General features: G+C 40.3%; 2 protein-coding genes across 5 annotated transcripts in view; one reads left to right on the top strand and one right to left on the bottom strand.

Annotated features, from left to right (window-relative positions):
* bcl6aa (BCL6A transcription repressor a) overlaps nt 1–2,143 on the top strand; it is a 31,173-nt gene extending 29,030 nt beyond the window's left edge. For all 4 annotated transcript variants that reach the window (XM_072684121.1, XM_072684117.1, XM_072684120.1 and 1 more), the window contains 3 exons: nt 61–191; nt 290–427; nt 709–2,143. In XM_072684121.1, the coding sequence (XP_072540222.1) occupies nt 61–191; nt 290–427; nt 709–852 (413 nt within the window). In that variant the 3' untranslated portion in view covers nt 853–2,143. The remainder of the gene's footprint in view (nt 1–60; nt 192–289; nt 428–708) is intronic.
* Nucleotides 2,144–8,069: 5,926 nt separating this feature from the next.
* Nucleotides 8,070–11,548, bottom strand: smx5. The gene is made up of 5 exons (XM_072682990.1): nt 11,490–11,548; nt 9,779–9,846; nt 9,564–9,594; nt 9,084–9,143; nt 8,070–8,676 (listed from the first exon to the last, which is right to left on the bottom strand). Exons 1-5 carry the CDS (start codon nt 11,490–11,492, stop codon nt 8,551–8,553), a joined length of 288 nt encoding a protein of 95 aa, XP_072539091.1. The 5' UTR covers nt 11,493–11,548; the 3' UTR covers nt 8,070–8,550.
* Between the last annotated feature and the right edge of the window lie 1,762 nt (nt 11,549–13,310).

Raw genomic sequence — 13,310 nt, 5'->3', positions numbered from 1 at the left:
TTTAACACGTAGCTGTAGTTTATAGATCCGTGCCTCAACTTGTATTTGTCTACGCTGCAGGAGAAAAGCCGTACCGGTGCAACATCTGTGGTGCACAGTTCAATCGACCAGCTAACCTCAAGACCCACACGCGCATTCACTCTGGAGAAAAGCCATACAAGTGTGAGACATGTGGTGCTCGTTTCGTTCAGGTAAGTCTTTTCACCTAAGCATCAGAACAGGATCATGTGGGAGGTACAGCAATGTGGCTTGCGGTGTGAATTAAATGGCTTTAATGTTCTGCGGCCAGGTCGCTCACCTGCGCGCCCACGTTCTGATCCACACCGGAGAGAAGCCATATCCCTGTGAAATCTGTGGCACTCGCTTCCGACACCTGCAGACGCTCAAGAGTCACCTGCGCATACACACAGGAGAAAAGCCCTATCATGTGAGTACAGAGCACACGTCACACATTTTCATGAGCAAACTGAGATTCATTTAGAATTAAACCCTAGGTTTATTATTGAGTTTTTAATACTAATGCATATTGTGGAGTCCCACGGAGTGACGAACTGTGGGCTTGAACTATGATGGTCAAATGGAGCACCCTGCCTACCTTTTACAAAATTCGAATTGTCTCATCAAATTGTCTTTTTTTGCCTCTAAATGGTAACAATAAATGACCAAGACACTGAAGAACCTTTTGTCCCCTTTTCATTCATTCTGCAGTGTGAGAAATGCAACTTGCACTTTCGCCACAAGAGTCAGCTGCGGCTGCACCTCCGGCAGAAGCATGGCGCCATCACTAACACCAAGATCCAGTACCGCATGTCCACAACAGACCTGCCCACTGACCTGACCAAGGCTTGCTGAACAAATGCATGGGCCAGCCCTGACCATGGCATTCTCTGAGCCTGACTCGTACAATCATCCAAAATTGTAGTGCCACACTGTGTTGATCAGATAAGAAGAGAAGAAGAAGAAGAGAAAAAAAAAAACTAGGCATCCAATGCCATTCTACGGGTTTCCTCTACATGTGAACATAGAACCACATACGGTCTCTTGTCACTTTATTGTTTATATTTGCATATAAATATTCAGTAACATTGAGTGTTTTTAAGCTTTGAGTTAGGGAGAAAAAAAAAAGCTTTATTTTGTTGAGGAAAAAAAAAAACGGAGGATGGAATGTAAAACATTTAAATCCAGTTTTTGAGAATACAGTATTTTATATCAAAGAAAACTTACTTTTTCTGAAAGTATTGGGGAATTTTAATTGAAGGTTGGTATATTTTAAGGCAACGGTATTTCTGGCAGTGTAAAGAATCATGTTCATAGTTTTTTTTATATATATATATATGTGTACAGGCTACACCACACTAGAAAGGCCTCGGTCGTGGACGGAAATCCCGACTGTGACTGTAACGTTTAATATATTAATTGGTTTTATTTGTATATGAGAATGACAGCTGCTCTCTCAAGTGTAAATCATGCATGAGGTGGGTTGCTACTGGTAAACATTCATTAAGCAGGCAGATGCATAAACATTGTGACATAATGCATAATTATATCCCCAAGATTGCTTTCTGCTGGCAGAACCAATCTTTAATGAAATATTAAAATATGCATTTAAAAAAAAATAAAAACACACACAAAGAAAAACTGGTACTGCTACGGTACGACCAATAAGATATTTTGCTTCAGTTGTATTTGTATAGAAATGTGATTTTTGTTTTTATTTCTATCAGCAAGTGAAGGTTTACAGTTTTGTCATTGTACTAGAAGCTACAGTAACAGGTTGTAATATTGCCCAGCCCCCCCCCCCCCCTCCTTTTGTCTGTATATACACTGTGTATTCAAGGTGCCTTTCTCAATGGCGACTGAATTCCTTTCCATTCAGCCCAGCTCTACTAAGGTACAACTGCAGGGCAACACTTGTCCTTTTCCTTCCCCCTCTTTTTTGTGTGTGTATGCGTGTGTTTTCTAAATGCTTTTCACCAACTTTCAAAAAATGGAAAAAGAGAAAAACAGCTAATTCATTATTGCTCGAGCTGTATATCTTCAGGAGGTGTTTTGGCATTGGGCTTTCTTTTTTTTTTAATGCATTAAGCTAACTGTATAATAGGTGTATGAATGTAAAATAAAAGTATTGAATTTCTATGTACAACTCTGTAGACCTGCCTCCTTACTTTTTTTACAACATCCTCTACTGTTCATTCACTCATGATTAATTACTACAAGTGCAATAGTCATCAAATCAGAGCTCTCAGCTTCTAAGGCTGGAGGCATACAACACTGCACCGTTGTCTCCAGCTCCTGCAAAGTTGATGCAATCCACCAGCTAAATATTAAGCTGAATTAAGCGTGCAGGTTCTGGGAAAACAAAACCACAGTGCCACGGCCCTCCAGGACCAGCATTTGAGGAAGCAGGGCGTTTGAGGGAAAAGCTGTGCGCATGCCATAACAATAGTAGAGTTGTTAGAGAGTCACCATACGCGAGAGTGTAAGGAACTAAACCAGCGCATCTATGAGGTAGTGAAATGCCCACAATAGAAGCTCTACACCTCCAACATTTCATTTCCCTTTTACAAAAAAACCAAGAATAGACAAAGGTTTTCTTCAGCAGTAAGAATTCAAGTGCAACTGAAGAGGAGGGGGGGGGTTCAAAAGGCAAGAGTGTCTTCTACCATAGTAAGCTTACAGAAAATTACAAGCAGGTCCATCACCAGTCTGGAACCCAGCAAACCTTCAACAAGAGGAATAGAATATAGGCCTAGTACAACACTGAGATTTTATAGTGCTGAACTTGTATTTATAGTATGTACATGTATATTGTATTACTGTGCTGTATTGTGTGAATTTCCTTTGGGATCAATAAAGTATCTATGATAAAAGGCACCTTCAGCAATAAATCTGCATTACACTTTACAATTTGGTATGCAGGTCAAAATGAATGAACACTAAAACTGTTATGAAATTCAGAAATATGAAAATACCTTACACTTCTACTATACTACACTTTCATATATGCCAACTTACTCTGATGACTTGCATGCAATTTTAAACCAGAAGTAGGCTTTGACAACACTGACCTAGTGCACATTTTATTACAAAGAGCTTTAAGTCACAAAACATGCATCTCCAAAATAGTGAGTTTATAGGTGAAGGCAAAAATCCTAACTTGAACAGAAGTTAATGTTAGAGTTTATTCCAAATAATTTGGAACAGTTCTGTTGGTCTGTTCATCCAGAATTATTTACACCATGTACAGAGCTGCTACAGGGTTCAAACAAAAAAAGAAAACTAAAAATCAGACAAACTGGAGATAATTAGTCCTGTTTAACAGTATAGGGTGCAGCAATATTTGCAATATACCATCACTGCACGAAGTAGGGGACTGTATTTGGATAGCAGTTTTTGAATTTGGTCACTACTGATGTATTTTGTCTCAAAATATCTGGATAAATAAGGAGTATCAGGAAAAGTTCATTACACATTTTGCCTACCTATAGTTATGAGGTGTTTCCAGGCGGCAGTTGTCAAAAGCAGACATTGTTAATAAAATAAATACATTTAAAAAAAAAAAAGAAAGGGCCATTTAAGGAAAATCTTTCAATCAAATGATTAGATCATAATTAAGCAAGAGTAGTTGGGAGGAGAAAAACAAAAAAAAGCACATCTGGGCCAAAACCTGCTAATAAATTATACCTTTGTACTCAACAGCAGCACTATGGCAGAAATCTGACAGTGGTGTACTGTACATCCTAAACCATGCAGGTATCAGATCCCTTTAAGGCAACTGTAGGACAGGTATGACCACGTTTTGCTTCTCCACCCCGCTCCCCCACAACGCTTAGTTTTCAAGTTCAAAACCCAAATTAACCATCATCTTAATCCTGCTTGACTCGTTTGCACATTCTCAGCCATCACAATTTCCAAAATCTCACATTTCATTATGGGAGGGGAGGGACTGTACAGAAATAGATCACTTTAGAAATCCACTTAAATCTGCCATACTAACAACCAGGCATTTAAATATTTTTATTAATAAAACAATAAAAGCATGTAATAGGAGCACAGTACACATTAAACACACACAAAAAAAAAAACACAATCACAGAAACTTTAGTCAACGTCCCAACTCAAAATCATACACAAGTGTATCGTTAAGGTCTTCTGGGCCCAGCCTCCAGTGGTTTTCTTTCTTTGTTGAAATCTAAAGAGACATGCCTTTGGATTTACCACAGAAAATTGCTCAACAATATGCACTTCTCGTGAAACCCACACCAAAAAAAGGAAGCAGTCACTCTCTGTACCTCTTCGTCCGACAGGTCAGAGATGGAGGAGTTAAGAACAGGGTCCTCTGTGAAGTGTTCATCCAGCTAGAAAGCAGGAAACAAAGAAGGGCAAAGCTTAAGGACCATTTACAAGAAGAGTCTGACAGAAAAGCTACATTAGCTGTAGTACTAAAGTGCAGCAGTCTGCCAAGTTCACCTCGCTCTCTGAAAGACTGTAGTCAGGCCCGCTGCTGGACTCCATACCAGTGCCATGCTTCCCCTCCTGCAAATGGTCACCCAGAGGAAAGCAGAATTTTTAAGCATCTCATTTTAGTCTCATTAAGTTCTGTTTGAGATCTGAGATTTCATCTCCTGCTGGAATTCAGCTACTGAAAAACAACCCTCTGATTTCCTCACCATGTAGCCTGGTCAGACTAATCTCACCGCAGTCTCAGCCAAATAAGATTCACATGAGACAAGTATAAAAGACCTTGTCATTTATTTTAAGGCTCTATTTTAGCCATTTATCAGTGCAGAAGGAGATCTCGCTTTTCTCATTGATGTGCAGAACCCCCTACAGTTAATTGCTGGCGTCTACAAGAAGCGGTGTTGGACCAAGGCCAAGAAGATTGTGAAGGACCCCAGTCATCCCAACAATGGACTGTTCTCTCTGTTGCCCTCGGGGAAACGCTTAAGAACCCTGAAGGCTAACACAGAGAGAATGAGGAGGAGCTTCTTTCCACAAGCCATACATATATACATATATACACACACACACACACACACACACACACACACACACACACACACACACACACACACTATTTCATCTCTGTATATATATATATTTGTATATTTGTATTCTGTACTTTTTTTTGCTTATATTTCTATATTTTCATTTTTATATTCTATTCGTTAACTTAAATGTAACTTATTCTATTTTTATTTTCTTCATTTTTATTTTATTTTTCTTTTGCACTTTACTTCATTAAGTTAAGGTTTAGTTAAGTTTAAATGTAGATTTTTATTGTATAGCTTGATGTGGGCAGACTGTCAAAAAAGCATTTCACTGCAAGTTATACTTATACTATAAAATTTGATTTGATTTGATTTTGATTTGATTTGAGCCCTTTCCTCCTATAGGGGGGGTTAGGAGAACGGATCCAGAAGCCAGTGAGACATTAAGAGCCCCCTCATTTCTCCTCAGACAGACAAGCACCTTGGGCGAGCACGTGAGAGTCGATCATCAGTAGCTACATAGCGAACCTCTAGAATTAGGGGTGCTAGAGTTCAGCCTTGGAAGGCAAAGCACGGTAGACTTTTAGCATGCTGCTCAGCTAACATATCTAGCTACTAGCTAGGTTCAAGTCATTGAGCCTACAGAGGAGTTCAGTTTTTATGGAATAGAAAACCAAACTAGTCTCTGCTCATTAAATCAATGCTACTACGTACTACGTTGCTAGCTAGCTAGGTCAGGTCTATGTAGTGGGCTCTACCTTGTTAGCTAGCTAACTGAACTCATTTAGCCTACAGAGTGATGTGACCTGTGGCCTCTCATACCAAGTTCATTTAACAAGAAACTGTCTGACCATCTTCAGGTGATGTTTAGCTAGCTAAGTAGTCCCTGACCCTACACATTAGCTAGCTAAGTAGTCCCTGACCCTACACATTAGCTAGCTAAGTAGTCCCTGACCCTACACGTTAGCTAGCTAAGTAGTCCCTGACCCTACACGTTAGCTAGCTAAGTAGTCCCTGCCCCTACACGTTAGCTAGCTAAGTAGTCCCTGCCCCTACACGTTAGCTAGCTAAGTAGTCCCTGCCCATACACGTTAGCTAGCTAAGTAGTCCCTGACCCTACACGTTAGCTAGCTAGTTACGAGACTTCTCAGTAGGCCAGGTTTCACCACTGGAGGTCAAGTTAGCTAGCTAGCGCTAGTCTCCTAACGTCCCCTCAAAACTTACCATCTTCGCAAAAAAGTCAAACAGCCAAATTCCAGCCAGCCGGGCTAACGAGCCTGCCGGAGTGTTTAAGTAGGGGAGCACGGCCTGTCGGTTTAGCCCAATCTTATACCAGTACCCTAGCTAGTCAGTCAGGCCAACAACAGCCCTAATGAGCTCAAATGGGCGGAGCTAGCGCTAATTGTCTGTGAGGGTGACTACAGACACCTAGCGCTAGAGAGCGAGGCCACGTCCTATTTACAGCGTGTGCCCTTTCTTCGGGCTTGCTCACTATCAGCGGTGCTTATAGTGTAGCTTATTTAGCCAGCTGACGTTTTTTTTTTTTTTTGTTGTATGGTTTACAAAAGCTGTGAAGGAACGACTGTTAAACTTGTAGATAGGATGGTCCTCTCCCCTTCAGCCCACCAGCAACTCCTTCGTTACTTCAGGGTAGCTAGCTAGCTACCTGCGCGGCGCCATGACAGCCTCTCGCAGGGGCGACCCAAAGTGCGGTTCCCCCACAGCGCGCCAAAATAAGTTTATCAGTAGAAGTGTGTGAGGTGCTGTGGTTTGTACTGTATCGCAGTGTGTGGTTACAGTGTCTAGAAAGGAAACCGAGAGCCGTTTTAGTTGAATTTACACACACTAACACACACAAGTACAGTTCATTGACCTCGCTGATTGACGTCTTAACCCTGTTGTGGAGGAGAAGGCTGGAGCCTCCTGGCTACTCCAGCTCAGTTTCCTTCAGCTGTTTTACTGTTTATGAAAATAAATTTGAACAAAAGCACACATTACTGAATACAATACAATACAATAATTACCTCAAGCAAGCCACGATCTACTACAAGGGATATTTGACCCAAAAAAAAAAAAACACACACATTATATATATATATATATATATATATATATATATATATATATATATATATATAAAATCCAAAAAAAAAAAAAAAAAAACTATTATTCTGGGACTAAAGAGAATAACTTTATTTGTGGTCTACTTTCCATTAACTAACTAAACTTCTTTGCTTTGTACTGTGTGTGTACCAGTGTGGTTGATGGGGATCACATGTTCAGCAGGCCTAGATGCAATGGAAAGCAAGTGGTCAGCCCAAAAACTGGGTCTGGTTGTTGCCATTTAAAACAGGTTAGTCAGAAACATGTCTCATTTCAACGATCGCTTCCAGACAGCAGTAGTGCATTTTTAAAAAGCTATTAAAAAGAAAACCTAAAAGCACTAGAAAATAAAATGATCGAGTCTTGGTTTGGCCTTGTTTTCCACCCATAACCTCGCTTCCTCTAAAAACATAAAATGCCCGTAGCACTAGACTGCGGTCCTGGCACCTTACCCTGATATTCCAGTATCTCAGAAGCCCACTCTGGACAGGTGGTTCATCCATCCAGCAATTTTATCACAAACACGAGGACTACAGAAAAACATATGAATGAAGAGTTGCTTTTCTAATCATACAAGACCACAAAAACCCAACCATGAATCAATCAGAATGATCTGAACATTTTATAACCTTCTAGATCTCAAGCTGTGCAAACGGCAAGGAAGAGCCATGCAGGATGTGTAGCAGGGAGAGTGGTTTCCCAGCTGCTCCTGAAGGACTCCAGTCCCGTACGTTCTACGGCTGTCCTGCTCGAATTTAATCAGGAAATGAAGTTGCGAGTCAGTAAAGCAGAGAAAACACTAAGTTGTGCAGCGGCATGTAATTTCACCTAGCAGGATCTCTTAGTTTAGCCAGATAACTTCAGCCCAAAGCCTAATGGACAGGGGCCACATTTGGGCTTCCGTCTCTCCCGTATCTAGTAGCTCACTGAGAATTTGCTCACAAATTATGTGAATCATACAGGAGAAACACATGACACTGTTCAGGATCGTGGTTTTATTTCAACATGGGTATGATTCTTCAGTGGTCGATCTCTCCCTCTGGGTGTGCATTCATTGCCTTTGACTTTTCTTTGTTTTTTGTTATTAAAAAACTAAAATGAAACAGAATTCACCTGCTTTAAAGACAAACGATATACGCTGGCCTACAATGAATTGCCTACAGAGTGATGTATTTGACCAGAGCAATGTACTGCAAATTAACCTGAGAAGAAAAAAAAAAAAAAAAAAAAAAAAAAAAAAAAAACCTACAGGTAATTAAAACTGAAGACTTAAACATTGACTGGTTAAACCATATGCCACTCATATCTGCAGACAACAGATATTCAGAAACAACAAACTCCATACATCAGGTCACAACAGTATACAAAATTCTGTGCTTAAAAGAAAAAGGAAATCACTGATGTTAACATGTTTTTACAAGAAGTCCATCCAAAATGGAAAATGAACATCGAGGAATCACTGTTTCTGTTGCATGGCCTCTTTGCGTGCGGCATCCTGAAGGAGCTGAGTGTCCACCTCGTCTGCAGGAAGCTGAACATACCGCACCACTGAGCCACGGATGAAGCAGTTCTTCACTGACAGCTAGGGACAGCAAAGACTAGGTTAAAACAAGCAAGTCACGGAATGGCCCATCTTCACACGTTAGACAGACTCACTCACTCATTGCGCTGTACAAATACAAAGCAATACGCCTAACAAGTGAGAATGGATATAAACATTAATAGAATTCCAGAGACGTTTCAGAAAAACCCAAATTATGGGACTAAAGCACAGACTGAGATCACCCACACCAATGAAGCATAAAATAAATAACTAAAAATGTTGAATGAGATATTATATATATTTTGGATATGCTTAAACTAAGATGCTTAAACTGATGCCCAAACTAATTTAAGCACAAACAGTCCTGGACTCCAGCTCTACAGGACAAAAGTTCCCCATCCCTGGATAAAACCACGTCCAGGCAACAAGCAAGAAGTTTTCCTCACCATATGTGGATACTTCTCAGGGTCAGTGACACTGATGTCTGTGAGTTTGATGTTCAGATACTGTAGGAAATATAAAAAAAAAAGCAGAAAAGATTCATTACAAAAAGACAAAACAAAGGTAAAGGTAAAGGTAAAGGTAAAGGTGCACGTATTTGTCATTGTACAGTGTGCACTGTACAGCGAAATGGGTCCTCCGCATTTAACCCATCTGTGGTAGTGAACACACACTCACACACACACTAGTGAGCTAGGGGCAGTGAGTACACACACACACCCAGAGCGGTGGGCAGCCAACTCCAGCGCCCGGGGAGCAGAGAGGGTAAAGGGCCTTGCTCAAGGGCCCAACAGTGGCAGCTAGCCAAGCCCGGGAATCGAACCCACAACCCTGTTATCGATATCCTGGCACTCTAACCGCTGAGCAAAAAAGGCCAACATTAAGCAGTACCAGTATAGAATAGACCATGTACTATTCTGACATACCTGATCGACAGAGTGTAGCGTGCCACATATGCTGCAGAAGAACATTTTACAGAAGTTAGTAAACAGGCCATGACAAGTCAACTCAACTCAATTCTACATACATTCTACATAGACAAAAAGCTACAAAAATGACATTATTATTTTTTTTTTATAAAAAGGTACATTGTTAAAGTGTACGAGGTGTTCTGTCACAGGATTTCACCCACATAACTCACCTCAAGTCATTTTTCAACTCCACAACCACATCTTTGCCCACCAGGGACTTGAAGAATGAATAGAAAAGCTGTAAAACAATTTAAGAATAACATTACACATTCAGCACAGCATACACCAATCAGCCAGAACATTAAATCCACCTGCCTGATCTAGCGCAAGTCCCCTAATGCCAACAAAACAGCTCTGTCCTATGGTATCTGGCACCAAGACATTCGCAGCAGATCCTTCATGTCCTTCAAGTTGTGAGGTGGGACCTTCATGAATCACATTATGACCATTGGGCACCGATGACCCCGTTACTGGGGGGGGCACCTGTTATTCACTTCACCTACCTCCAGCTGCACTCTGCTCAACCCAGTTTTATGTTTTACTCAAACAGAGTCATGGGTCAAATCCTTTTTGTGCTTCAAGCAATTAGCCGTTTGCTTGTCAAACCTTGTCAAAGATGAACTTGGTTTGTGAGGCAGGCCTCAGCGCTGGAGTCGGCAAATGATCTAGAGCATGAACACCTCTCATACCGAATATCTGCAGGCATCCTCAAATTAATTTTTAAAATACCATTACTCAATAAGAGACTTTACTTGCCATTTAATTTGCAAATTAATTTACCAAATATAAAAATCCTTTTTCAAAATAACTTGGATCAAAGCCATTTGCTTGTGGTCTCAGGTTCCCCAAACAATGAAGAAAAAAAAAAAAAAAAAAAAAAAAAAAAAAAAAAAATTATATATATATATATATATATAAATAAAATAAAATAAAATAAATAAAAAGGTGGCATTTGCAAAAGCCTGAACACTTTACTAAGCCAGTAGTTAGTAACAATGTTTCTTGAATCACTGGCTACCACACAACCACAAAGCTTTATAGTAGGTCAGGTGTTCTTTTAATCAATTGATTTTCCTTTTTTCCCCTCCAAATCTATCTTTGTCGATTGAGGTCAGAGAGTCTCAGCATCACCCGGCTTCTCTGGACGTTCCTCAAACAGAGCGTTTTGTGATGAGATCACAGGTCAGGTTTCTTTCTTTAGACTTTTCTAGATTAAGATTAGGTTTATGCAACCAATGCTGCCCATACCATTTCTACCCTAGTTTCATCTGGTCATCCAGATCTCACCTTGACCTCCATACCTTAGGTCATTTCTTAATAGTTTTCCAGAATACTATTGGCCCTCTTCTTATAGCCAGATCGGAGGTAAGAGCCCCTGAGCCCCTGTCTGTCCCCTTAGCCATGACCCACATTCAGACCCTACTGTAGTCCCTGACACTGGAGGGCTTGGGTTTACTTCCCAATGAGCAACTGATCCTGTACTTGCTTACACTAAATCTCCCCCAATAATAAAGAAAGTAAGACGAGCTGCACGCTTCCACTGACGGACCAAACCTCGTCGTGAGTTTAGAAACGATTCTGCTGAGCGTCCTCGTTTATTTAACCATGTAAAACATCAATATTTTAGCAATAATAAAGTTAGAAAAGACTCGAAAACGATTTAAGCGCCTGTGCTACACAGCTGTAACCCAAACAGTGGCGTTCAGTGACCAAGTCTCCCAGAAACACGAAGCTTATACCCACAACTCCCTAACAGTCTGGAGCCGAAGCGCATAGTATTTTAAACACTATTAGACACAATATATTTAAATACTGTCTCTACATTTGAAATCTTCTGAAGATAAACGTTTGCTAAACGAAACTACTTTCAAATAAACTCACCATTTTCACGCGCTCTTTGTGCCCGTAGTATCCCACCCCTCACCAAACCGCTTCGCTATTGGCCAGCTTAATAGAGCGCAGATTTATTCTCTTAGTTCATTGGTTGGCTTTGCTGTCGTAGTTAATATGAGACTTTTCAGAATAAATGTTTCATAGAAATTAATAATCTTCCACTTCACATTTAAAAAGACAATCGCACATGGTCATTTGTAGGGGCTGCTGAAATTTAGGGTATTTTTTTTTTTTTTACAATAAAATATATTCACGTAGTTTTATTTTTAACTAAAGTTTCTTCTTTCAAAATAAAAGTCGGGAGCACCGGCGTTTTCAGGTTCTTTGTGATGGAGTCTGCATCGTTATATTGCTGTATCGTATCTGCAAAAATAATATTCCAACAAAGGTTTTTGTTTGTTTGTTTGTTTGTTTGTTTTTTGGGGGAAATGAATCCCATCCCAGCTGTTAGAGACCCAGTGCTGTCAGTAGTGTTGTTCTTTCTAGTCGTAGTGTTTCCTAGTTCTCACCAGCAGATGGCAGCATTTACAAAGTAACTGCACTTCAGTCCTGCCTAAACACAAGAATCATTAAATAGTTGCAACACTCGCAGTCTAATGCTGCAAATCAGAGTTTAATAAATGTGTAATAATCTTGAACGAGACTTATAATAAAAATATTATATACTATATTATAAAATAATGGGCAGATTAATATGTAGAAATTCTTAAGTTCGACAGCTGGAATTGGGATGATAGTATAGCCTGGCTGCACTAATGATTGCAAGTGGATGCTGCTGCAGTGATTCCTAAAGGTTCTCAGTGATTTCTTGACAGGATGTGAGTTGACAGTATATCTCTACACTTCAAAATTTACCCTGCTACTTCATATTATAAATAAACACCAGTGACCCATTTCAACTGGCATCTGTACATACCCATGCTAGAACAGTGCCTCCGTCATGTTTGACAGATTATTTGGACCCTTTCTTTGCTTCTCTTTACTCAGGTCATCTTGATTCCATCTGTCCAAAAAATGCTGTGTTGTGAGTCTACTCTGGTCTTTCTGTTCTTGATTGTTAGCAGTGTTTTGTCTGTGTCCATCTACTGACCTTCAAGTTGTCTTTTGAGATCATCCAAGCTCTTTGGTATTGCTGAGTTTGCCAGTGCGTTTCTTCTACGTTCTTATCCAGAGCGACTTACAAAATGCAAAGAATGCACCCGTTGATGATCCTAGGCTTTATTTGTTTCTTTGTAAAGCTTAACAAGCCAGGAAAATCGCTAGTGAACAAGTGTATTTGTAGGGATCCATAACAACCATGACCCTAAACCTGGGGTGTCCAATTCTTCAACACTGGACATTCCTTTTCTAAACTTAACAAAGGAAGAGTACTAGACCGACCACTTATGCCTCTTATTATGTATTATATTATTATGTATTATGGCCTTACCTCTGCACTTCTTTCAGAAAATGTACCACTTCTACTAGAACAGTTACCGCAATTTACAAGCAACTCCTGAAATGGACCCTCAACGTAATATTTGGTGGCACACTTTCTGAAAACAATAACATAATCAGTCGTGTCCTGGAACCATGAATGAGTTTCTTACTCCTCTCTACTGGAATGCTGGACCACTCTTCTTTTGCTAACTGCTCCAGGTCACTCAGATTTGCAGGGTGCCCTCTCCTGACTGCTCTCAACAGGTATTCTATAGGATTTAGATCTGGACTCACTGCTTTGCGTTGCCCTCGTGCTGGGAGACCCATGACCTCTGATGGAGACCCAGCTTTCTAACATTGGGCCCTACATTGCACTCCAAAATTATTTGG

The sequence above is a fragment of the Salminus brasiliensis genome, chromosome 7 (assembly GCF_030463535.1).
Source record: "Salminus brasiliensis chromosome 7, fSalBra1.hap2, whole genome shotgun sequence".
NCBI lineage: Eukaryota > Metazoa > Chordata > Actinopteri > Characiformes > Bryconidae > Salminus > Salminus brasiliensis.
Note: the sequence above shows the minus strand (reverse complement) of the source record. Positions and strands in the feature narration are given on the sequence as shown.

Bases quoted from the DNA above. Each gene is read 5' to 3' on its own strand.
- smx5 (XM_072682990.1), bottom strand. The intron at 9,595-9,778 runs GTGAGTTATGTG...GTTCTTCTGCAG, and splicing joins GAGTTGAAAAATGACTTGAG to CATATGTGGCACGCTACACT. The intron at 8,677-9,083 runs GTGAGGAAAACT...TGCTGTCCCTAG, and splicing joins CTGAGAAGTATCCACATATG to CTGTCAGTGAAGAACTGCTT.